General features: G+C 34.7%; 1 protein-coding gene and 1 long non-coding RNA gene across 9 annotated transcripts in view; both read left to right on the top strand.

Moving 5' to 3' along the window:
- LOC129004286 (uncharacterized) overlaps nt 1–4,763 on the top strand; it is a 48,811-nt gene extending 44,048 nt beyond the window's left edge. The window contains exons 3-4 of one of the 3 annotated variants that reach the window (XR_008491690.1): nt 2,958–3,056; nt 4,670–4,763. This is a non-coding gene — a long non-coding RNA (uncharacterized LOC129004286). Of the gene's footprint in view, nt 1–2,957; nt 3,057–4,473; nt 4,496–4,554; nt 4,644–4,669 lie in introns of those variants that run through there. The other 2 variants (XR_008491691.1, XR_008491692.1) reach the window with 2 other exon arrangements.
- A 3,968-nt stretch (nt 4,764–8,731) lies between these two features.
- Nucleotides 8,732–25,393, top strand: part of LOC129004284 (Ca(2+)/calmodulin-responsive adenylate cyclase-like) — a 63,011-nt gene continuing 46,349 nt past the window's right edge. For all 6 annotated transcript variants that reach the window (XM_054432811.1, XM_054432810.1, XM_054432808.1 and 3 more), the window contains exons 1-8: nt 8,732–8,950; nt 16,055–16,183; nt 17,540–17,683; nt 21,501–21,650; nt 22,208–22,326; nt 22,900–23,011; nt 23,658–23,785; nt 24,643–24,801. In XM_054432811.1, the coding sequence (XP_054288786.1) occupies nt 8,810–8,950; nt 16,055–16,183; nt 17,540–17,683; nt 21,501–21,650; nt 22,208–22,326; nt 22,900–23,011; nt 23,658–23,785; nt 24,643–24,801 (1,082 nt within the window). In that variant the 5' untranslated portion in view covers nt 8,732–8,809. The remainder of the gene's footprint in view (nt 8,951–16,054; nt 16,184–17,539; nt 17,684–21,500; nt 21,651–22,207; nt 22,327–22,899; nt 23,012–23,657; nt 23,786–24,642; nt 24,802–25,393) is intronic.

The following is a 25,393-nucleotide window of genomic DNA, read 5'->3' as shown; positions in this document are numbered from 1 at the left end:
AAATAATTTTAATATTTTATCAAGAAAGCTTGATAACAAAAAACTTATATGACCTTAGTTTGTAAATGTGCAATGTTATAATGGACTAAAAATTAATTTATAAAAAGTTCTCATTAATTGCAGCATCGTATTCAGCGTAAAAGTCTTGTTTGAAACGGTGGGTCACAACCCTACCTTTACATTTGAAAAAATAACTTCGTATCCGCCATCGTATGGCGGATCCAAGATGGCGGCCAAAAATGTAAACCCAGTCAAAATGAAGCACTTGCTACTCTACAATGATCTGACGTGGTTCGGAGTTGATATCTTAAGAAATATACAAAAAAGTAGGGGGGGGGAATCATTTAAAACTCACCCTGTATAAAACAATTCACAATTATTTTCCTCATAATTCTTTTAGTTTTGAACAGCCACCATTTTGAAATGATTTGATGAAACTTGACCATTTTCAACCCAGGCCGAGATAATACATTCAAGCACTTGTGTGCCAAATTTCATGAAAATCTATTAAGCCATTCGGTCATTATAGCCAATTCATGGGGACCCAGCATCCTCTTACGGCCGCCATTTTAAAGACGTCATTACGGACGACCGAGGTCCTTAAAAATTGGGGTCTGGACAGTTTTAGGTTCAGAAACTTGTATACTATAACCACCTAAAATTGCAGCCTCTCTGCCAGAACTGAAATATTTTCCTGCTACCCAACCTGACTAAATGTATTATTTCCCGAAAAAAGAAATGGATTTAATTAAAAAAAAGTGCCAAAACATGTTGACAAAAAACCAAGTACCAAATTAAGTGCTTAATGTAAAAAGCAGATTGAGTATCTCCAAAAATTGTATTCATTAAGGATTAGTAGTAAGAAGTTGTCATATTTTCTTAATACTGTACATATTTTTTCAAGCGTCTTTTTTGTACTAAGCTTGACATTGTAGGCCTACCAATTTGGGTCAGTGCTTTTAAACTTCAGTTTTATTGCCTTTCAAAATTATAATTCTACTTTATTATAAATGTGTCTTGATAATTTTTTTAATAACACTTTCTGAAGTTAGCTATTGATTCTTAGTACAGGTTTAACTGTCCGCACTCTGCCTTTTTTATGAAAATTATAATTTTCTGTTTATTGAGGTACAAACTAAAAGGCAGTGAAAATCCCAGTGTTTTTCTTTAAGAACCTGTTAGTATATATCCTTAGGAACATAAATATGATAAAACACCTTTGGTTTACATAGTGCCTATAATTTTCACAAATTTTTCAAAATTTCGTGTTTTTTGCTAAAGATTAGACCAAAATTAAAGTTGGATGGATTACTGACTGGAACATAAAATGACCACCCCCATAAACATATTTTTCCTTAATTCTACAAGATTTTCTGAACATTTTAGTGAAAGTCCAATTGTGATATGATAAATACTGACTGAGTAATGATTTTTTTACCAAAACAATGTCGTACTCCCAATAATCGGCGGAAACGGGAAAACGCTTATTTTTAGCAATTTTTGAAAATTCATAACTAAAAAAGTATTTAAGATATCAAAATGAAATTTGGTATTCATAATTAGAATAGCAAAAGGAACACATGACAAAAAAATCATTAGAATCCGAGAACATGGGTGTCATTTTCTTTTTTTGCTGGATGATTTGAAATGGATTGACCCCCTAAAAACACAAAATTTCACAATTTCTTTTTAAACCATTTTGTAGAGCTTAAAAAAACAAATAATTTAGTATATTGAAGCGTTATTATGCGCCTAATTGTTACGGAGAAAATTCAAAAAAATTGTAATTTTAAAATTCCCATGTTATTCTTATGGAGAATAAGTCGACTGTTGCAGTTTGCTTGTTTATGAACATATTTTGATCGATTTTGGAAAATACTTTTATTTCTTACTAAACTATTATCATTTTATAAAAAAATCTTTTTTACCCTCCCTGTTGCAGCAAACCTAAGGTACTTGTTAAACTAATTCTATTTAAATAGGAAATAAATGTGCTATTTTTATGGAGGCATTTTAGTGTAAATCCAATCAGGTCAATGGAAATTCGCTTAGTCTGCAGGTTTGCTGCGGCGGGGGTATTTCAAGTAAGGGTTGCTGTTGTATGATGTTTATTTGGCTATTGTATATTCTTCTTTATTGTTATTTGGGAGAATTTTGTATCTTTAACACTATAATTGTTTTTCAAAAGTTTTTTTTATTCAAATTGTTTTACAATATGATTTAAACCATTTACCTACAACCGTTTTAACTAGCTGTTTTGGTTCAGTTCTTAGAATTGAAAATATTCACCTAACATCATTGTTGTATTACTTTACAACATGAGTAACGGACCAATGAGGATCAAGGATTGAAAGAAAATAAGTAAAACTGTAATACTTCGAACTCAACTTATCAGCTGTTAAGACCAATTTAATTGATTAAACAATGAGTAAGTGGTTGTGACAATAAGTTGTTGCATCACAATTAGTGGCTATGAGAGGCTATAAACATAAACATAACCTCTCTTGGAAATAATGAGTAGTGATTTTTAGTAATTAAGAAACGTCCTACGCAACTTGCGTAATCAGTCTTGTATGATCATTGTGTAAACTACTATAAAGCACTTGTAAAGGTGTTAACTATGTTCTATTAAACCCCAATTAACATTTGTTTACTTTATAATTTAGCTACAAACTATTCTTTGTAACAGTTTCTTAGCACATACTTAATATAAAACACACTCTTCTGCCCTATCACAACCTCTCTTTATTCACTGACAGTTCTGTTGTGGAACACTGCCTTTGAACTGAGTTTTAAATTAAAATATGATGGAGTGATTTTTACAAGCTATGCAGTAGTTCCCTTATGGATATGACTAATCAATCAATATTTACTTATTGTTCAATCACACACCAGCAGCTTGCACTACAGTTAGTGATTTACAACCACCTTTTACGGATGTTCACTGTATGTTACAGATTGTGATGCTGTGGTGAGAACAGCAAGATGGACCACAGTGTGAAAGCGATGCAGAGTCATCGCAAGATGGCCTTCTCTCGGTTGCTCAACAGACATAGGTATGTAGCTGGCCAACAGTAAATATTTCAGGTTATGTTAAAAATAACTATCAGAAGTTTTAGAAAGTTCAAAGTCAACATTTTTGTCTGAGAATTTTGAACTAAAGAGATTTTTCAATTTAAAAAGGTTCTTCTGTAACACTAGAAGTAAGAGTATCAGTCTCACTCAGTTACACCATAGATAAAACATACTCCCTTAGTAGATTAGTCATCCTAATGGAACAGCTGAAGCCAATTTTATTGTTAGTTCTGTACGTCCAACTATAGAGGTTATGTTTTGTTTACAATTTGTTTCTTGTTATTGCAGTCATTTAAAACCTTGTTTAACCTAATAAAACGATATAATCATAAGCAATAACTGGTCTCCTAGTTATATAACCAAATAGTAAAGCACAAATCATGAAAATAACCCTAAAATAATAGAAACACTAGCGATCAGTGTGGACGTACATGAACTAGACACAAAAAACAAGCTTCAAAATTTACAATGGGATGAGGAGTCTACTTGTGTTGCTTAGTCTATGGTTACACATTGTGGTTTTCAGCATTTAGAACCATAACCATGTCACTTCACTACTCAGAAGATTGCTGGTTCGACGTTTTAAATTGTGTGATTTTTTATTGTTTAAAACTGTAACCAGCTGTCTTTAATCATTGGGCTTTTAACCCTTTGACGACGACTTACTTGTGTTGGCAGTCACAACATTTCGCCCAGAGATAGTCGTACTGCTGACTCATTGGCCCTCGAATAGAATATCGACTCCAACCTAAGCGCTAGTGCTGTTAAGTGCTTATTCTGGAAATCGTTCAACCAACAGTGGTATGGTAGCTCAGTTGGCTAAGGTGTTGAGGTCTATTTTACATGTGGAGGTTTGAATCCGGTACAGTGTAATCTATATTGAGCGTGCTAATGTGTGGTTTAGCTGGTGTGGAGGGTCCACCCAGTATAAATGATGTCTGGCTTTGGTGAGAGTTGACGAAGTTAGTGAGTTTAATAAGGATTGCACACAACACCTGCTTTGCTTCTTTTTACATTATTATAAAGGTAGAAGACAGAGATTTATCTGTTTTCGTTTTTATTTTGGTTGGAAATTGACATATGTGTTGAAATACTTATATGACAACATACATAAAAGGACATAACAAAATAAAATATTTTTAGAGAAAAGAAATCTGGTATCAATGGGTTAATAAATGGTCCTCGCTAAAGAACCAGGTTTTACTCAGTAACAAAACTATCATCACACAACTATCAACACTTACTTAGCCAAAAAATGTTTACTAGCACATAATTTCACTTGTGTGTGTGGTTGATGAGCTAGAGTCATTGTATCAGCGCTACATCTTCAAGCTGCAACACTCGTCAGTAGCCAGTGTAGTTGCATTGTTTGAGTTGATGAATTGTATTTGTCTGCAGGTTTGAGAATGATGAGCTGGAGTCATTATATCAGCCAGTGTAGTTGCCATGTTTGTGTTGATGAATTGTATTTGTCTGCAGGTTTGAGAATGATGAGCTGGAGTCATTGTATCAGCGCTACATCTTCAAGCTGCAACACTCGTCAGTAGCCAGTGTAGTTGCCATGTTTGTGCTGATGAGTTGTATTTGTCTGCAGGTTTGAGAATGATGAGCTAGAGTCATTGTATCAGCGCTACATCTTCAAGCTGCAACACTCGTCAGTAGCCAGTGTAGTTGCCATGTTTGTGTTGATGAATTGTATTTGTCTGCAGGTTTGAGAATGATGAGCTGGAGTCATTGTATCAGCGGTACATCTTCAAGCTGCAACACTCGTCAGTAGCCAGTGTAGTGGCCATGTTTGTGCTGATAAGTTGTATTTGTCTGCAGGTTTGAGAATGATGAGCTGGAGTCATTGTATCAGCGCTACATCTTCAAGCTGCAACACTCGTCAGTAGCCAGTGTAGTGGCCATGTTTGTGCTGATAAGTTGTATTTGTCTGCAGGTTTGAGAATGATGAGTTGGAGTCATTGTATCAGCGCTACATCTTCAAGCTGCAACACTCGTCAGTAGCCAGTGTAGTTGCCATGTTTGTGTTGATGAATTGTATTTGTCTGCAGGTTTGAGAATGATGAGCTGGAGTCATTATATCAGCCAGTGTAGTTGCCATGTTTGTGTTGATGAATTGTATTTGTCTGCAGGTTTGAGAATGATGAGCTGGAGTCATTATATCAGCCAGTGTAGTTGCCATGTTTGTGCTGATGAGTTGTATTTGTCTGTAGGTTTGAGAATGATGAGTTGGAGTCGTTGTATCAACGCTACATCTTCAAGCTGTAACACTCATCAGTAGCCAGTGTAGTTGCCATGTTTGTACTGATGAGTTGTATTTGTTTGCAGGTTTGAGAATGATGAGCTGGAGTCGTTGTATCAACGCTACATCTTCAAGCTGCAACACTCGTCAGTAGCCAGTGTAGTGGCCATGTTTGTGCTGATGAGTTGTATTTGTTTGCAGGTTTGAGAATGATGAGCTGGAGTCATTGTATCAGCGCTACATCTTCGAGCTGCAACACTCGTCAGTAGCCAGTGTAGTGGCCATGTTTGTGCTGATGAGTTGTATTTGTTTGCAGGTTTGAGAATGATGAGCTGGAGTCGTTGTATCAACGCTACATCTTCAAGCTGCAAAACTCGTCAGTAGCCAGTGTAGTGGCCATGTTTGTGCTGATGAGTTGTATTTGTTTGCAGGTTTGAGAATGATGAGCTGGAGTCATTGTATCAGCGCTACATCTTCGAGCTGCAACACTCGTCAGTAGCCAGTGTAGTGGCCATGTTTGTGCTGATGAGTTGTATTTGTTTGCAGGTTTGAGAATGATGAGCTGGAGTCGTTGTATCAACGCTACATCTTCAAGCTGCAACACTCGTCAGTAGCCAGTGTAGTGACCATGTTTGTGCTGATGAGTTGTATTTGTTTGCAGGTTTGAGAATGATGAGCTGGAGTCGTTGTATCAACGCTACATCTTCAAGCTGCAACACTCGTCAGTAGCCAGTGTAGTGGCCATGTTTGTGCTGATGAGTTGTATTTGTTTGCAGGTTTGAGAATGATGAGCTGGAGTCGTTGTATCAACGCTACATCTTCAAGCTGCAACACTCGTCAGTAGCCAGTGTAGTGGCCATGTTTGTGCTGATGAGTTGTATTTGTCTGCAGGTTTGAGAATGATGAGCTGGAGTCATTGTATCAGCGTTACATCTTCGAGCTGCAACACTCGTCAGTAGCCAGTGTAGTTGCCATGTTTGTGCTGATGAGTTGTATTTGTCTGCAGGTTTGAGAATGATGAGCTGGAGTCGTTGTATCAGCGCTTACATCTTCAAGCTGCAACACTCGTCAGTAGCCAGTGTAGTGGCCATGTTTGTGCTGATGAGTTGTATTTGTCTGCAGGTTTGAGAATGATGAGCTGGAGTCGTTGTATCAGCGCTTACATCTTCAAGCTGCAACACTCGTCAGTAGCCAGTGTAGTTGCCATGTTTGTGCTGATGAGTTGTATTTGTCTGCAGGTTTGAGAATGATGAGCTAGAGTCATTGTATCAGCGTTACATCTTCAAGCTGCAACACTCGTCAGTAGCCAGTGTAGTGGCCATGTTTGTGCTGATGAGTTGTATTTGTTTGCAGGTTTGAGAATGATGAGCTGGAGTCATTGTATCAGCGCTACATCTTTAAACTGCAACACTCATCAGTAGCCAGTGTAGTGGCCATGTTTGTGCTGATGAGTTGTATTTGTTTGCAGGTTTGAGAATGATGAGCTAGAGTCATTGTATCAGCGCTACATCTTCAAGCTGCAACACTCATCAGTAGCCAGTGTAGTGGCCATGTTTGTGCTGATGAGTTGTATTTGTTTGCAGGTTTGAGAATGATGAGTTGGAGTCATTGTATCAGCGCTACATCTTCAAGCTGTAACACTGATCAGTTGCCAGTGTAGTTGCCATGTTTGTGCTGATGAGTTGTATTTGTTTGCAGGTTTGAGAATGATGAGTTGGAGTCGTTGTATCAACGCTACATCTTCAAGCTGTAACACTCATCAGTAGCCAGTGTAGTTGCCATGTTTGTACTGATGAGTTGTATTTGTTTGCAGGTTTGAGAATGATGAGTTGGAGTCGTTGTATCAACGCTACATCTTCAAGCTGTAACACTCTGCCATGTTTGTACTGATGAGTTGTATTTGTTTGCAGGTTTGAGAATGATGAGCTGGAGTCGTTGTATCAACGCTACATCTTCAAGCTGTAACACTCATCAGTTGCCAGTGTAGTTGCCATGTTTGTGCTGATGAGTTGTATTTGTCTGCAGGTTTGAGAATAATGAGCTGGAGTCATTGTATCAACGCTACATCTTCAAGCTGCAACACTCATCAGTAGCCAGTGTAGTGGCCATGTTTGTGCTGATGAGTTGTATTTGTTTGCAGGTTTGAGAATGATGAGTTGGAGTCATTGTATCAGCGCTACATCTTCAAGCTTCAACACTCATCAGTAGCCAGTGTAGTGGCCATGTTTGTGCTGATGAGTTGTATTTGTTTGCAGGTTTGAGAATGATGAGCTGGAGTCATTGTATCAGCGCTACATCTTCAAGCTGCAAAACTCATCAGTTGCCAGTGTAGTTGCCATGTTTGTGCTGATGAGTTGTATTTGTCTGCAGGTTTGAGAATGATGAGCTGGAGTCGTTGTATCAGCGCTACATCTTCAAGCTGCAACACTCATCAGTTGCCAGTGTAGTTGCCATGTTTGTGCTGATGAGTTGTATTTGTCTGCAGGTTTGAGAATGATGAGCTGGAGTCGTTGTATCAGCGCTACATCTTCAAGCTGCAACACTCATCAGTAGCCAGTGTAGTGGCCATGTTTGTGCTGATGAGTTGTATTTGTCTGCAGGTTTGAGAATGATGAGCTGGAGTCATTGTATCAGCGCTACATCTTCAAGCTGCAACACTCATCAGTAGCCAGTGTAGTGGCCATGTTTGTGCTGATGAGTTGTATTTGTCTGCAGGTTTGAGAATGATGAGCTAGAGTCATTGTATCAGCGCTTACATCTTCAAGCTGCAACACTCATCAGTAGCCAGTGTAGTGGCCATGTTTGTGCTGATGAGTTGTATTTGTCTGCAGGTTTGAGAATGATGAGCTAGAGTCATTGTATCAGCGCTACATCTTCAAGCTGCAACACTCATCAGTAGCCAGTGTAGTGGCCATGTTTGTGCTGATGAGTTGTATTTGTCTGCAGGTTTGAGAATGATGAGCTAGAGTCATTGTATCAGCGCTACATCTTCAAGCTGCAACACTCATCAGTTGCCAGTGTAGTTGCCATGTTTGTGCTGATGAGTTGTATTTGTCTGCAGGTTTGAGAATGATGAGCTGGAGTCGTTGTATCAGCGCTACATCTTCAAGCTGCAACACTCATCAGTAGCCAGTGTAGTGGCCATGTTTGTGCTGATGAGTTGTATTTGTTTGCAGGTTTGAGAATGATGAGCTGGAGTCATTGTATCAGCGCTACATCTTCAAGCTGCAACACTCGTCAGTAGCCAGTGTAGTTGCCATGTTTGTGCTGATGAGTTGTATTTGTCTGCAGGTTTGAGAATGATGAGCTAGAGTCATTGTATCAGCGCTTACATCTTCAAGCTGCAACACTCATCAGTAGCCAGTGTAGTGGCCATGTTTGTGCTGATGAGTTGTATTTGTCTGCAGGTTTGAGAATGATGAGCTAGAGTCATTGTATCAGCGCTACATCTTCAAGCTGCAACACTCATCAGTAGCCAGTGTAGTGGCCATGTTTGTGCTGCTAACTGCTGTGCTGGCCAACCTAAGCTTTGCCTACTCCCAGGCCCCGACTGCTCAGAATGTCTACCACATCGCTCACTGTCTACTCTTCGCACTGCTCCTTGTCTTTCTAAACACTAAGCTGATGCAGGTACGATATTGATTCTTGTGAAATGCAATTTGTTCACATTTTTATGTCTAGTACAATAGTTATGCCTTTACAACATTAAAAGTAAAGGGTGAAACCACCTTTTGATTTTATAATGTAGTATTAAAGATTGATAATAAATATGAATTCTTATTTTCGTAACTAGTTTTTGCGCTTCAGTGCATAAATGAATAAAAATAAATGTATTCATATCTTTATCGGTTCAATATTAACCCAGATCTTACAATTTTTTGAATACACAACACACTTACACATACATGTTATTACTAATTAAAAGGGCTAAATCAAACTACTCAACTAACTAAAGTGATCATCCTACCTGGAAAAAAGCACAACATATCAGCACTATAAAGTCTAAAAATAAGCTAAAATTAATTTTATTTATCAAGACATTCCCAAAAGTTGGGGTGGGGGAGCACAGGCCACCCCACACCCCCCCGTACGGGCCTCTGCTTCCGGTCATAAATATTTTCTCTGTAGAAAAATTCATTTGAACTTAGCGACAGCATTTGAAGTCAAGAAAGTGTTAAAATTGACTTTCTGTTGTCAATGATGGCAATGAAACCTTTGTTTGTCGCATTAAAGAAATAAATGATTCCCTTTTCATTTTTCCCATTACGAAGCTTTCGGGTATAAATAAATCTTACTGCTAACTGCCATGGCCACTTGTATCCAAGTTGGTAATATAATAGGCTAAATCTTATATTAATTATTTTTATATGTTGCCGCATCTATTAAAAGAAACCCTAACCCTTAACTGAAGCCATACATATTACATATAGCACCTTTTAACTTTGTATTATAAAAAAAAAAACAATTTAAAGAATCATTATTTTAATAATTTTGTAAATTTTAGCCATATTGATTTTTTACTCTCAACTTCTGGAACTTATTTCAGAAGAGGGATTTGTATAGTTTCTTTGACATATTTTATTACAGTTAGGAACTATGTACTGTAATTTACGGCAAGTACAGCAATAAACTGGGAGTATTAAGGTCATAAATCTTATTTCATTTTAAGATCTGCACTGGCTATTTATCTGTTCCTGCTTCTGCTCTAGCAGTTCTGACCCATTAAATTAAATTATGGTATGGCATTAAATTCAGGAAATTTCCCAGTAAGAGTTTGGGAACTAAACAAAAACGAGATCAATTGACACAGTGTTTATGAAAAAAAATATTTTTTCCCTTATTTTTACTGGTTTGTCTTTGCAGTTAGGATATTTTACCAGTGAAGTAAAAAAAAAATGCAATTAACATATTTCTTCTTGTGGTAATTTAACAAGAGATTTGATATTGGATTTTAAAAATCTTTGGGCAGTTCCTAAAACTTCTATATGTTCTGTTTGGCAAGATTTGTGTTAAAAATCTAAAGATTATAAAACTCTTAAACCATTGGTAAGAATTGATCTAACCAGTTTTAAATATTTTTCTAAGCTAGTCAATGTCATGGATTAAATTTGATACATTGTTATGAAATTATGTAATCACTAGGGGGACTACAATAAAATACAAAATAAATGTACAAATTGAGACTTTTAGTCTTAATATATACACTTGTTATATATTAGCAGGCCTTATGGCTAGGGTACTATATAAAATACAGTATAACAATCAGTTAAGGGGGCAAAGCCCTAAATAAAATTACCTTTCATCCCTCTTCTAAATTATGAGCTCTGACATGACACCTAATCGTTGAAATCAGTTCAGTAGGAAGGGCAAAAAACGGATGTTACAGAGAAAACTCATATTGTATTTGTTTAGTTTATTTAAGATATAGATTTTAAATTGAGTAAAAAAAACACAATTGTAATACCTAACTAATCAACAAAAACTTAACATATTATATATTTTGTGACATTTGCAAATTTCTTAAAAGTGTGCTTATTTAACTCAATTTACCACATTTAACTGTTATTTCTAAATTTATGTCTTCTCCCAAATGTTCTAAAATAAAATAATGATTCCGTAAGAATATATCAAATGTTTGAGGTTTAAAGTATGTTTCGTATATGAAGTTATGAGTAATAGAATTAAATTAAATATATCGTCGATGCTTTGGTGGCTTGGAGCTGTACTCTCTGGCCTCTTGGTTATATCTTCCCCTACCCACTACGACATATGTTATTTATGGATGTCTCTTAAGTAAAGGCACTTCAATGCTCAAGTGAGTCATCAACATCTGCATCCTTAGCTAAAAGTGTTTAAACATATTTCTTTACTAATAATGATAATATAAATTAAATTAAGATAATGTAAAGAGTTTTTCTATGTTTATTGAAAGTGAATGCACCCTACTATTTTTTTTTTTCTATGCATTTTATCATGCTAGAGAAGGTTAATATAGTTTCATTTACAAGTCAAGATGATTGAAAATTTTCCGTATATTTTATATGAAATCACTCTAATCTCACTGAAGCTAAAATAAAATTAGCGGGCTAGAAAAGTATTGAAAACTCTAAAGGAGGGTTGTAAAAGTAAAACATTACCCTAATGTAGTAAAATACCAATACCACTGCCAACTGGCAACCCTCGACTCTTATCTGGGTGAATTGTATCACATTATATGATTATCTTACTTGAAATAAAACTAACTTACATATTTACCGTTATGATTGATTTTATTAAGAATTGCAGTTGTCTTAAAAATCCTCTTTATCTTTAATTTGTGTTGAAAAATTATATAATTTTGTTCAACGTAAGGCACTCCTTCACTGGGTTTCATCTGAAACAATGAACAGTCATACCAAACGTTTGATCTAATTTAATTTTTTTTCTTCAAAATAATAACATTTAGAACTTGTACAAAAGAAAAGTTTTAACTTTATTTTAAGCACCGTATACACCAACAACAAAAAGGCTACAATCTTTAATCATTTATGGGGGATTAAAACAAGAAAAATAAAAAACAACAACAGATTTAGTTAATTATATCAACCTTGCAGACTTTTCTTCCATTTAAATGTCAAAATGTGTAATTGAATTTTAATGAACAATGGTTTACATATTTTTAATATTATTTAGAAAGGGGCTAATGCATAATCATTCTTTTTCTCTAATCTTTACTATTTTAGGGATACTGCAAAATTTCTCAAAATACTGTACCTATGTCTTACCGATAGTGTTACTCATGGACAGACAATGCATCCTGTTCTATAGTCTAAATATGACTGTATTAGTATTACAAAACATTTTTTTACAGTAAAATTTGATTAGTTTTTTTGTTTTCCATCTTTATTTTGCTGATTTATGCTGTGTAAAGGTTAAAAGAATGGGTGAAATACTTTGTTCAACAAGTATAAATATTTTTTTTATCAACTCGGTATTTCTATTAAAAGATCATAGTACTTGTGGAGATATTATTTTAATTAGAGCTGCCTGTCCTACAACTATCTCGCTTTTCACAACTAATGAGCCGACGCTAACTGAAAGTGCAAATGACGGATGAATCAAACAGTTAAGAAAACAAATGTAGGGCCACCGCAGTGTTGGCCGCCTCTCAGCTGGATTTATTGCCGTGTTATTGTCGTTGGCATTGCACATTCAGCGTTCATTCATGCCCCGTTACTGTGCTCGGGTTGTAATGTTTCCGACAATTGAGCACCTCACATCATCGCCAGACGTTAGTGCTCTGTTTGTGTTGAGATCATTGCGTTAATTATTTTACTCTCGGTTTTCTGGAATATTAGGGTTTTTTTTTATTATTAAGGGTTTTTTTTAATAATGCAATACAGACACCTTATTGTGCTTTGTTTGAGGGGAAGATGAGCATGAGGATAGAATGAGTGAGGCTTTATTAATGACTTTTTTTCACCCAGGATTATACATTATATATTACTATATTATTATATATTGTAGGATAAATGAAATGTTTCTGTAATCCACTTGCAAATATGAGACTGTACTATTCTCAATGAATATGTAATAAAGAATATTGTCTATTGTCCATAACACAAGTCCTTAATAGCTGTTTTCAGTTTCACAACTCCGAGAAAAAATGAACGGACTACTTTCTGGTTACTAGTTTCTCACCAACACTCTATCTCTCTACTAAGCCAACATAAATTAGTTTTTAATCAAATTTTTTTTTTTTTTTTTTGCAACAAAAAAAAGTTCAAAATTTAACATGCACAATGCCTATGTTAATAGGTTCTGGAATTTGTTATCCTAAAACCTGTATACCGTAGAATTTATATGAAATTAGCATTGTACATTAACATTGTAGCATGAAATTAACATTGTAAATTACCATCAAATTGTTTACTAACGTATGAGACAATAATAATATGTAGTATATTTCATCACCAATAATTCAACAAATTCAATTCTAAAGTGACCCTTTTCGACCTTAGGTCAAGTTTTACGATCGAGGCGAAGCCTATGTCGGAATATGAGCAAGGGTTGAAAAGGCACTTTTTTACCCATGTGATGAAGTACATTTTTTGTCATACTGCACCATTATTTGAACAAACTATGTTACAAAACTAAATAGTTTTCATTTAAAGTAACCTCAAAAACTTGTTCTAACTTGTTTTCAAATTCATTTTATAATGGAAAGTAGCAGCTGTTTAGTAAGTGATTCAATCATTTCGTCGATTGTGTTAGTGTATATTATACTATTCGATATGTCAAACTATTTACAATAAGGCAACAATAAACTACAATTGATTAAACAATCGATACATACTTTCGTTACATGCGATTGTTGAAATTCACAATTGAGTTGATATCAGCTGATTTTTACTCCCTAGAGAGTAAAAATGGCACTTTGGACCCGCAACGCATGCTTTAAAAATGGCTGTTATTGCTGCAGTATGACGGAAAATAGTAAACTTATAAGTTTACAAAGATTCTGATAACGTGTTTCTACAATGACACTAACTTACATATAACTTTCTTTAAGGCACAAAGGTTTGCAATATATCATTGAGTATACATGTAACTATCAACTAGTATACATGCATATTTAAAAAATTGTTTAATCTAAGAATGAAATTGACCTTTAAGTAATACTTTAATACTTAATAGTAAACAAGGTATTATAAAATACAGACTCTAATTTAAAGATCACAAGGTAAAAAAGGCCATTGTACTGTAACAGAATATATAACAGAGGATTTATAACAATAGGGTAAGTATCTAGTGTAAAAGGATATCAGCAACATGTATAGAGGAGCTTTTTTCTTTGTAGAGAAGTAGACTCTGAAAGTAACAGTCTTGTGTAGAAAACTTTCTTTGGTTCACGATTAGTTTTCCTTTGTTATTAATGAAAAGCCGTTTTGTTTGTAAAACCTACATTGTTAAAATCTCTTGCCAATTTTGTATACACTGTTGTGTGGATCTTTTAGTTTTAAAATTCTTTAGTTTAATCTTGTTATCATTTCTTTGTATAATACGGTTGTTATTTCAAATTGTAATAGTAATTATTAATAAAAATAGCGTTGTTAATTTAACCCTTAGAGCTTTAGAATCATTCTAAATATTTATTCTCTGTTATGATAAAAGTTCAAGCATAAATTTATCAAGATGCTCTGCTTAATGAATTGCAATGAAAATTTTCTGCCTTAGAAGATGTGTGCAAAGAAATTTGTTTATATAATTCAGTTAAGGCTTCACCCCTCAGGCCTTTAAAGTGTCTATGCTGTCCATACTGATGCAAAATTACATCATCAGTAACACAAACAACTCTATCTTATTTTTTTTTAAACATACATATTGTACTGACATGGTTCGGTACAACAGATTATCTTTTTAGGATCTCTTTTGCCTTTGTGATAACTTACAGTACAAAATGGGTGAACCCTAAATTCAAATTAATTTTAAAGACTTGTGAACAATATTTGTTAGATTTTTAAGTTTTTTAGTGAGGATAAAAAAGTTAACTAAAAGAAATGGAGATGGACTACAATCTCACTACAACCAGTATGTGCTTTGACCTTAACTTATGGTTATTTGTTATCATAATATGTTACCATGTTGTCACTTGAGCTAGAATATATTGAAAGAGCTTATTTCCTACAAAACAACTCTTTCATATAGATAACACAGCATGGGGGGCCTAGGGAAGATAGGTTGGTAAAACTGGGAAGGCTCTGAGCCATTTGTGGTTAATTGACCCATAAGCAAGGTACGTAAACACCTAAGCTGCCAACCGAGCGAGCCCTGTTTGTAATCAAACTCTGAGAAAATAAATAACTGCGGCAGCACGTGTAGTGGATGGAATTTACTATTTCTGTAGGTGATTACTTAAGTGGTCGGTGACAGTCGGAAATAGAACTGATAAATAGGAGGTGTGCTTTAGCACGCATAAGTGGTGGGTGTGTAAGTAGGGTTGGAAATAAGCGTTTGGTTAAAAATAGGTTACAGGAATTGAGTTTGTCAAGGTTATTTTCCCCCAACGCTTATTTTTAGTTTTTATGTGAGGCCCTGACTTAAAGAGGAAATTGGTGTTTAGGATGCAATTAATTTGTTTAGTTGTCTATTTTTCTGTAGTAGCAAATTCTTTCTTATGATATCTAGATATTTTTTTTATTTGACTAAATGTCTTCAACATTTGTACTAAATTTAAACCAATTTACTTACAACAACTAATTGTTCTAATTAATAAATAAAAAATTCTTTCTGTTTTTTTCTGACACAACAGTGCTAAAATTTTAATTAAACTACAATCAATTTATTTCATATAAATATTAAAGTAATAGTTTTCACTAGGTTTATGAAAAATATTACATTGATTTTGCGTAGACAGATACTCAAAATTCATCCACCCCAGCTTTAGAAATTTTTTTTCTAACATTATAAACCAAAGTACAAGAAACTACTAAAAGCATAAACATGTTGCAATATTCAATAGCATAAACTGCATGTTTTATTTTCTTAAAGTCCTATAGAATGTTCTACTCTATTGCTAGAAAGGGACTACAAGCATTTGTTGATCCTTTTTATTGAAAACAAATTTTTAAATCCAACTTTGTAATGAGTCCTAGCTTGTGGCAAATAACAACCTATACAAAAGATGCCTGGCCTTGAAATAATGAGAAAATAAGGTGTCCAATTGAGTTTCACCCCTGATCATTTGTGTTTCAGGATGCGTATCTGCTGTGGGTTTGCTATGTGATATTGTTCTTCTGCTCCACATTTGTGGCCGTCTCTTTGCCGCTGGGTCCCGTGGGAGGCAGGACTACTCCCGGAGTAGCGGCTGACGGAGTGTGGCAGGTGGGTTCAATATTCACTATTATTTACAAGGTTGTTATCTTTCTATAGTCAAACTATCAGTTAGTGAAATCTTTATCATCAGTTCAGGAGTGAAAAAAGTGTATATGGTTACAATCATGCGGCATTAACAGATGAATGCATTTTACATCTCCAAATCTATGAATAAAGTAACATCAAAGAAATTATAAAGATAAGAACAGGTATTGTTGCACTAATTTAAATGTTATGTTTTTTTTTGAAGGAAGGATAACCTAATATTTCCTTAACAAGGTCATATGAATTTCTATGAGAAATTTAAAATAATTTTTTTACAAACTTTTTAACATTGAGTGGAATTGTCCAAAGATTTAGAGCAGTTTATAAAGACACATTGAAGAAATAATTACTATAAATTGTATAATAAGGACATTTCTGGTAGAGTAATTGTATTTACTTTGGTATTATGCAGAGGCCATCCTTATACAGTGCGCTGTGGTGGTTATGTTAGGTTGGGTTATCATAGACAGTATGACTCATCTGGTATCGTTCGATTCATAATGAAACGAGGAAAGTCCTTCAAACATATTTATGAGAACCTAACATAACTGCCGCAGCGTGCTGTAAAATAAGTGGCCTCTGTATAATACCAAAGTACCTTTACTTTTGACCAATCTTTCTGTGTTTGATTTGATAAAAAAAGCAAACATAATCAATAAAACCTAAACATTAAAGGAGGGGTTAGTATTGCATACTATTGAAACTGTCCTACATATAAGTGATCTCCAGGTTCCAAAGCTTACAACAAATGTTGTAATAATTTTAATAAATCAACAATAACTTAGAATCTTGATCTTGAGACTGCATCCTTGAGCTGTCAAAATTCCTGTCCAACTTTTCAGGGCTGATTTGAGTAGTTTTCGTGAAGATGGATTCTTGCATCACATCCAAAACTTTTACAAGTATTCACCAACACTGTTATCTCCCGAACATTAAGAATTCACATTCTATTTGAACTATAGCAGCCTAAGTGTTGGTTTAGTTATACAAATTGTCAAATAAAAAAATAAAAAATCATAATTAGAAAATCAATTTATCCAAAATAATTCAAAATAAATGTTTCAAATACCTTAATGCTCTGTGTAATCTTACTTATTTAACAAATACTGTATGTCTACTTGTAATTGGAATGTACACACTTGTACTTTAACGATTAAAGATTTGATTGATTAATTCATCGGTCTTATAACTTATACCTAAAACTCTGTATTCTCAGCTTAAATTTACCTGAGGAACCTGACATAAAATCTCCTCATTAATAAGCAACAATCAAAATGTATACAAAATGTTTGTAATCATAGTTGTTGTTTTTGTGTGTAGGTGTTGTTTGTGGTGTTCCTGGCGTACGCTATGATGCCACTCAAGACGTGGGTGGCAGCACTTTTTGGACTGACACTACCCGTGGCTCACACTGCGGTCGCCTCTACATTGCCTACCGAGTTCCCCCAGCTGCTGTGGCAACAGGTATGTCTAACCATAGTGTGACATCATGAATATTTAGAACAGAAAGCGAGGTTATTTGGCAATAAGGCTGAAAAATATAATTGTAGTACATAATTCTTTTATTTTTAATTTCCATTTGCAGGTCCATGCGCTCACGACGCCATAACACTGAAATACATACATTAACTTGTTGGAGAAAATACATGGAATAAATTTTATTTAAATTTAAAAGGGAATTTTATTGACTGGCTGGCTAGTGCTGTTTATGAAGTAAGTCTCAATCCTGGTCTTAGTGTCCACAAGTACCCACAAGTCCAAATGGCAAACAAAATGCACTGCGTAGCTAATAATACAATCTAGAAAGGGTGGGCAGAATCCTCAATGTGCTTCAACCATATTTGTTGAATTGTAGCGGACCTTAGTCTTTAAGTATACTCAGTTACCTGATAAATGTCAGCATTCTACCAACAAGTTCCTAATCAGAAGGTGACTGACTCTCTATTACCAGATTGCAGTCTCCTGACTTGCCATGTTTCTGCAATGGAGTACCATAATACAAATTCAATGCAGGTGCTTTCTGAACCATTCATGTCCATTAATCAGTCCTACAGTATTGATATTTTTCAGGTTAATTACTGACCTTTGAAATTAACTTTGGAAGTTAAAAAAGAAGTATTAGCCATGACCAGCTTACAAATTAAATGGTTCATTCAAATTATGAAGTGAAACGAATTACACTGTTTCAAAAGACCCTTTAAGAGTTTTTAATGAATTGAAACCAAATTCATTTTCTAATATTGGTTGAATCGATATTTTTCTTTAAAAGTGCATTTTTTAGATTCAGAAAAGGAGTTTGTTGTGATTTCAGAATGTTTTTAAAGTTAATCAATGTTTAAAGATAGAGACAAAAACACTTGCACATTTTTAATAATCTTATAAAATGTTAATTTTTTGTATGTTAAGCATCTGGATTTTTTTAACTGTCGAAAAGGAGACATTTATTATTAAAGAATGTAATGAATCAACTGTCAATTTATCTACTGTACATAATATTTTTTTAGATAAATACAATATAATAGCTGTAATTCTTTTTTGAGAATAATAGACCTTGTAATATATTTAAGTATCAGTTAATTAATATTGATCAAATCCATTACAACTATTTCAATATATAGTTCACTCTTTATTGTTACTTATTTTCACCTTTGAAATAACTAAATAAAAGAAGAAGTTCATAAAGGGTTTGAATGAAGAATTGTATAAAGAAAGGAGCGAGGGAAGCTAATTAGGGTTGGAAGACATTGAAATGCAAACTTTGGGATAACTAGAGCGTTGTGATGAATTGAAGACTGCCAGTCTGTCAGGGTGAAATATCATCAACATTTATACATTTTGTTATATATTACGTTTGAAAACCGTTTTAGAAATTTCACAGACCTAAATTAAATTGATATGCAGATTGGCTGCATATTTGTTATTAATTTTTTTACACTTTGCTGTTGGTTTCTTAAGTAAATTTGCGTGAGTGATTTCAATAGAGATTGAAAATTAATCATAAATTAACATTAAAATCAAATAAAAATTTGTACAATAAATAATTTACAGTAAATTTATTGATTTTAGATCCACACTATAAAGAGTGATTTACCTAATCAGGGCACAGTTGATCAACGTGAGGGGAGTCCGTACAGGAAACTTACCTTTTTAATCAGCATTTGCAGGTGTGATCATAAGCTTTTAAATGCCACCTTAATTGAAAAAATCGTTATGTAGGACAACTGTAAAAGTGATGTAACAGAGCAAACCCATATTGTCTAAGTATAGATTACTAATTTGTTTTAATTAACAGTTGTGGAGCAAATTGTTTTAGGTTTAGAAATTCATAGGGAAGAATTTCAGGGTACAAAACGCTTCTCACTTAAAAAAAGAGTTACAGTCTGAGTCTGGCTAAAACCCCCTTAGGAGGGAAGAAATATCAATTTTAAGCGTGTTTTCAACTTTATAGCGCTATTTAACCGCTCTGGCTGGATTTGATTAATTCCAAGCTTAAGGAGGTAAATAAATTTTTTCTATCTAACTAATTCATTGCAATGCTTTGAGGGCAGATCCATGTCTTAATTGTTACAGTGTTTATATATTTATGATTTCTTAACTAAATGTAATTACACTTCAGTTTTTCTTAAAACGGTAAATGCAAGTTAAATAAATTCCTAGGCATTCATCTAGATGAAAATATTAACTGGAAGGTGCATATAGATGTTATAAAGGAAAAAAGTAGACCTGCATCATCTGTCTTTGTCCACTTGAGAGAATGTGTCACCATTGAAGTACTTAAAATGGTTTATCATGCCTATGTAGAATCCATCTTGAGGTATGGTGTGATTTTATGGGGACAGGCAACTGATGCAAAAACTATTTTCAGACTTCAGAAAAGAATCGTCCGAATTATGACTAACTCCCACCCCAGAAGTCCTTGTAAATTACATTTTCAAAATTTAAAAATCCAAACACTCACAGGACTATACATATTTGAATTATTAAATTACATACACAATATAAAAAATAACCTCCCGGATTCATTCAAATTCACACACAACTAAGAAACGAAACAATTTTCAGATTACCAAATCACCTTATTTGAAAAAAGTCCTTTGTATGCAGGTTTAAAAATGTATAATAAACTACCGGTATATTATAAAATAATGAGTTCAAACAAGTTTCAAGAAACTTTGAAAAATGGATGAACGTGCGTTTTATAAAATAGAAGAATTTTATAACCATCCCTTGAGTTAATTTTTTGTTTTTTTAATTTGTTTAACTACTGTATTAACATTATTTGGCTAGGTATTTTTTTTTCTGTTACTTTGTATTTTTCTAGTCTAGGCTCAATTTTGACAATGCACCTGTTCTATATGTTATCTATAAGTATAAAAGAGGATGTTTGTATATATATTTGTTTGTTTGGCAGTGATAAACTCAGACACCGCTGAACCGATTGCCACGAAACTTGGTACATACGTGTAGAATGCCATGGAATAGGTTTATACACCATCAATTTCGTGATCCGTCCAATCGGCTCCGCCCCAGTGGCTCTGGAGTTTCCCATGTTAACCTTATGAGAAATGGAATTAATGAATCTTAACAGCTGTTTCAATTAAACAAGTTGGTTCTGTTCTATGATGTTCAATAGCATTAAAGTTACAAGGATTACCAACAGGGTGCAGCACTATTATTTCTTTTACATTTATGACAACAGCTAATTTGCAACCAAAAGGTGAGTGAGCGTAGCGAACAAACTTCAACCTGGAGGCAAGTTAACGTAGCGAACGAGCTAACCTGAAGGCAAGTGAGCGCAGCGAACGAGCTCCAACCTAAAGGTGAGTGAGCGTAGCGAACGAACTTCAACCAGGACGTGATTGAGCCATGCGAACGAGATCATCTTGAAAATTAAGAAGTTAAACGGGGCAAAGCCCGCGGGATTATAAATAGTCAAAGGCAAGACAACGTCTGCCGGGTTCAGCTAGTCACATCTAAAAGAATGTTATGTGCAAATAAATAATGTCTAATGTCTAATATATCTTGTTTACGTAGAAATAATCATTTAGAAATATGACATGTTATAATTAACTAGGAAATTTCTCTATCGCATAGGGGCAGAAATTCAAAATGGTTCTGTTATTGTTTTTTTATTTATTTTTTGTTCTGCTGATTGATTTGATTAAAACAGTAAGACAATTGTAAATCAACCTATTTATGAACAATGGATGTTTCTCATAAAGAACAGTTCCATATAGTTAATGTGTTTGTATCTACAAGTGTATCCGTGTGGTGTGTTCAGGTGATGGCCAATGTGATAGTGTTTGTCAGTGCCAATGTGGTGGGAGTGCTGCTACACACACTGATGGAACACGCGCAAAGACGAGCGTTCCTCGACACTCGCAACTGCATCGCGGCCAGGCTGGAGATGGAAGACGAGAACGAGAAACTGGTTAGTCAATTTTCAACTGTGTAGTATACTGAGAATATGTGAAAATCCTATTGCCTCTAAAGGATGATATAATGACAGAAAACTTCACAAAACTTTCTTTAATTTAAAGTCGAGTTATGAAGGCAATGAATTAATATCGTAGTCAGATTTCAACCCCGCAATATCTCAAAATTTTTTATAACACTTTGACAACTCAAACATCGCTTACTCGAAAAACTTAGTAACTTGAACTCTTACCCTAATCCCTTCAGCTTCAAGATATCAAGGTCCTATTGTTCTAATATTTTAAAGGTAGGCCTTGAAGAAATGTCCTTGAAAAGGTTTCCAAGAGTCTTTAAAGAATGTGAAATTTTGTCTCATATTTGAAATGTTTAATGATTGATAAATTAGTATCAATCCATAAAATATCTTTTTGATATCTGTTAATTAAGGAAATTTGTTCGTCCAATTCATTATACTTTCTTTTTTAAACATAACATAAAGTTTTTGTTTTTTGTTTTTACAATTTAAAGTCAGTTCTAAGTGGTGATTTGTTGTCAAGAGTTTGTGTGTTGCAGGAGAGGCTACTGCTGTCAGTCTTGCCGCAACATGTAGCCATGGAGATGAAGGCAGACATAATGTCTCCTGTAGAGGGACAGTTCCACAAGATCTACATACAACGCCATGAGAATGTCAGGTATGCAAAAGGGGGTATTCCACCAATTCTGTAGACGGACAGGTTGATGTTCATACAGTAACCAGCAGTCTTGCGCCATTATGGCTCTATTTTCTCAGGCTATGCAGAAGTCTTCCCTTGCTTACCAACAAATTTAATCAAATTTACCATATAATGTTGCTTTTTTAAATAAAATTTACAATAAATAATGTTGCCCCTTTTTATTCTTGATTTATGGTCTGTTTTATTCACTAAACCCTTAAGTAGTATTACGAGGAGTGTTATTAGTAGGGGAACGAGCTGGCGTAGTGGTTAGAGCACGGGTCCTGGGTTCGATCCCCGCCAAGTCACCAATGGATTTTATCTAAGTGATAATGCCGCAACCCCTAGATCTAGCCTGAAGTAATGTGAAACAAATTAGTATTACACTTTTTATAACTTTTAACACTCAAAAGTTAAGATAAACTGGATTTTATCTAAGTGATAATGCCGCAACCCCTAGATCTAGCCTGAAGTAATGTGAAACAAATTAGTATTACACTTTTTATAACTTTTAACACTCAACAACTTGTAACTGATATACTGATGTTCTAGTATCCTGTTTGCCGACATTGTGGGGTTCACTGTGCTGGCGTCTCAGTGCACTGCTCAAGAACTTGTCAGGCTGCTCAACGAACTGTTTGGCCGGTTCGACCAACTTGCCAACGTAAATATCACCTTTCACTTTCTCAAAATGATATTTTTATTTGTATCGGAGTCTCAAAAACTGCATAAGTGTTCCTTTTACATTTTATTGGAAAAATGAGTAGTTTGTACCATTGGTACAATCGCTTCTTTTTTGGAGGTCATATTAGATTCATTTGTTTTTTAAGAGGCTATTACATGTACATTTTATCAATTACAAAACAGTTATGCTAATGTCTTCTGATTTATGGCCTGCCTTATCAATTATTTAAAATCATAACCTAAAACTTTGTATATTAATTGGCAGTAATATGATAGTCAAATTAACAGCACGGGTAAATTTAACGGTAGTAGAGTAACAACGCTCAGTGCTCAAGCCAGTATTCTTGACAATCACCAGAATACATGTTGTCATGTTGTGTAAGTGGTAGACTAGGGAGTGGCTACTGTTGATGGTATGTGACATGTATTATTGAAATGTTAGCATTTTGTCCACAGTTTATAAAATATAAAAGGAGTAAAACATTTAAATTACAGATATTTCCCAAACAACAAGATGATTTTTATCTAACATCCCTTTTAGACTTCTAAATTTCATTATCTACTCCAACTGTCTTTGTCACTTTACCAAGCTTCTAGTGTAGTCTGATAGAGAGTTTTGTTGGCAGGATAATCACTGTTTGAGGATAAAGATCCTGGGAGACTGCTACTACTGTGTGTCTGGGCTGCCAGAGCCTAGGTCAGACCATGCTCACTGTGCGGTAGAGATGGGGCTTGACATGATAGACGCCATCGCGTAAGTGTAGGCCTACTACCACTCACCCAGTATCATATTTAGCCAAATCAGACTGTGTCAAGATATTTATACCTTAAAAATCCAAAATATTTTTTTTCAAATGTAGAGTTCTATTGAAAGGTTTTTAATATAAAATGGTTTAAGATATATTATTATATGTATTGGCAAACTCATCCACGGATGAAAGCACTTTTATCTCAACGCTCGGCAACTTGAAGATGTGTCCCAGCGCGAAACAGCTGTAGTTGTTTTTTAACTACATCAAGGATAGTTTGACGCAAAAGGTAACGTTAACCATTTTATATTGCAATTTTCAATCCCCATCATAAAAAAGGTTTTTAGCCATAAGGTAGATATTTAATTTGGTTGCCAATCAACTCATAGCTTGCAAGAAGAAGGGATGTAACTGTAAGTACAAAGGCTTATTTGCACTTATGTCCATTTGTCTTGCAAGCGTTAAATTGTTCAATGCTTTTTATTAGGAGTTTACATTATTTGATTACCGTTATTGTACTGGTTGTAATACTTCCGGTCATCCTTATCAAAGGAAAACAAAATAAGAAGTTCTGTATCCTCTACTGATCCAACCTCTTGGTTCATACCTCTTTTAAAAAAGAATCAATACATCAGGTGTGTTTGAAGGCTAGGCTATAAACCAGCATTTTACCTGTGTTTGTAAAGTGTGAACGAGCTACAAGTAGGATTAGTATTCATGATTTCGGAGCAGGTGTAGTAAGAGTTTTAATTAAAAGCACTTACCAACAGGCCCTCTTCTTACTCGCTGGATCGTAGCATCTAAACGTGGTTAGTCTACTTGACATTTGCCATTTGATTGGCTGATGAGTTGTATGTTGCAGCGCTGTCGTGGAGGCAACAGATGTTCATCTCAACATGAGGGTGGGGATACACAGTGGACGAGTGTTGTGTGGTGTGCTGGGGCTCCGCAAGTGGCAATACGATGTGTGGAGCAACGATGTCACCTTGGCTAACAACATGGAGGCCGGCGGTGAACCTGGGTATGTACTTGGTCACCTCAAGTGTTATGCATTATTTTCACCCTTACAAATTTAAGTTGATATTCGCTCAAATTTGCCTATTTAATAAATTTTATAAACTTCTGTCGGGTTTTGGCATACTGTTTGCCTTTCCTCTTCACCCTCTAACACCTATTTTAGCGAGTTTGTTAGCAAGACTGTCTGTGTCTTCTTGGTTTTGACATCTTATGCAAAACCCAACATACCGGAATTGAACATTCCCTACGAGATACCTTTGGCAACCCTCCCTTCAGGCAACCTAATGCCTTCAGGCATTAGCACAATCTGCCCAAGCCATCGGAGCTTTTTTTTTCTTAAAACTTCTCACAATGTCTCGCCCTTCTATAAAGTTGTCCTTCCAAGGAGATATTAACTATGTAAAGATTCTTCTGTAAACACAAATGGGAATGCAGTACAACATTTTAGTGAGTAACAGAAGAGCAAAAAATTGAGATTTTAAATTAATTAATTGTTAGAAACTTATCTTATTTATTTAGTGTATTTTTATGGTAACTGTTAACTGTTGAATTAGTTGCTGATAAAATTACTTGGAAAATCATTTCCTCTAATCATA

This window comes from Macrosteles quadrilineatus, unplaced genomic scaffold (genome assembly GCF_028750875.1).
Source record: "Macrosteles quadrilineatus isolate MER2022 unplaced genomic scaffold, UCM_ALF_1.0 Scaffold_9__3_contigs__length_116548681, whole genome shotgun sequence".
Taxonomy (NCBI): Eukaryota; Metazoa; Arthropoda; class Insecta; order Hemiptera; family Cicadellidae; genus Macrosteles; species Macrosteles quadrilineatus.
The sequence above is the reverse complement of the archived record's forward strand: the minus strand, read 5'-3'. Positions and strand labels throughout refer to the sequence as shown.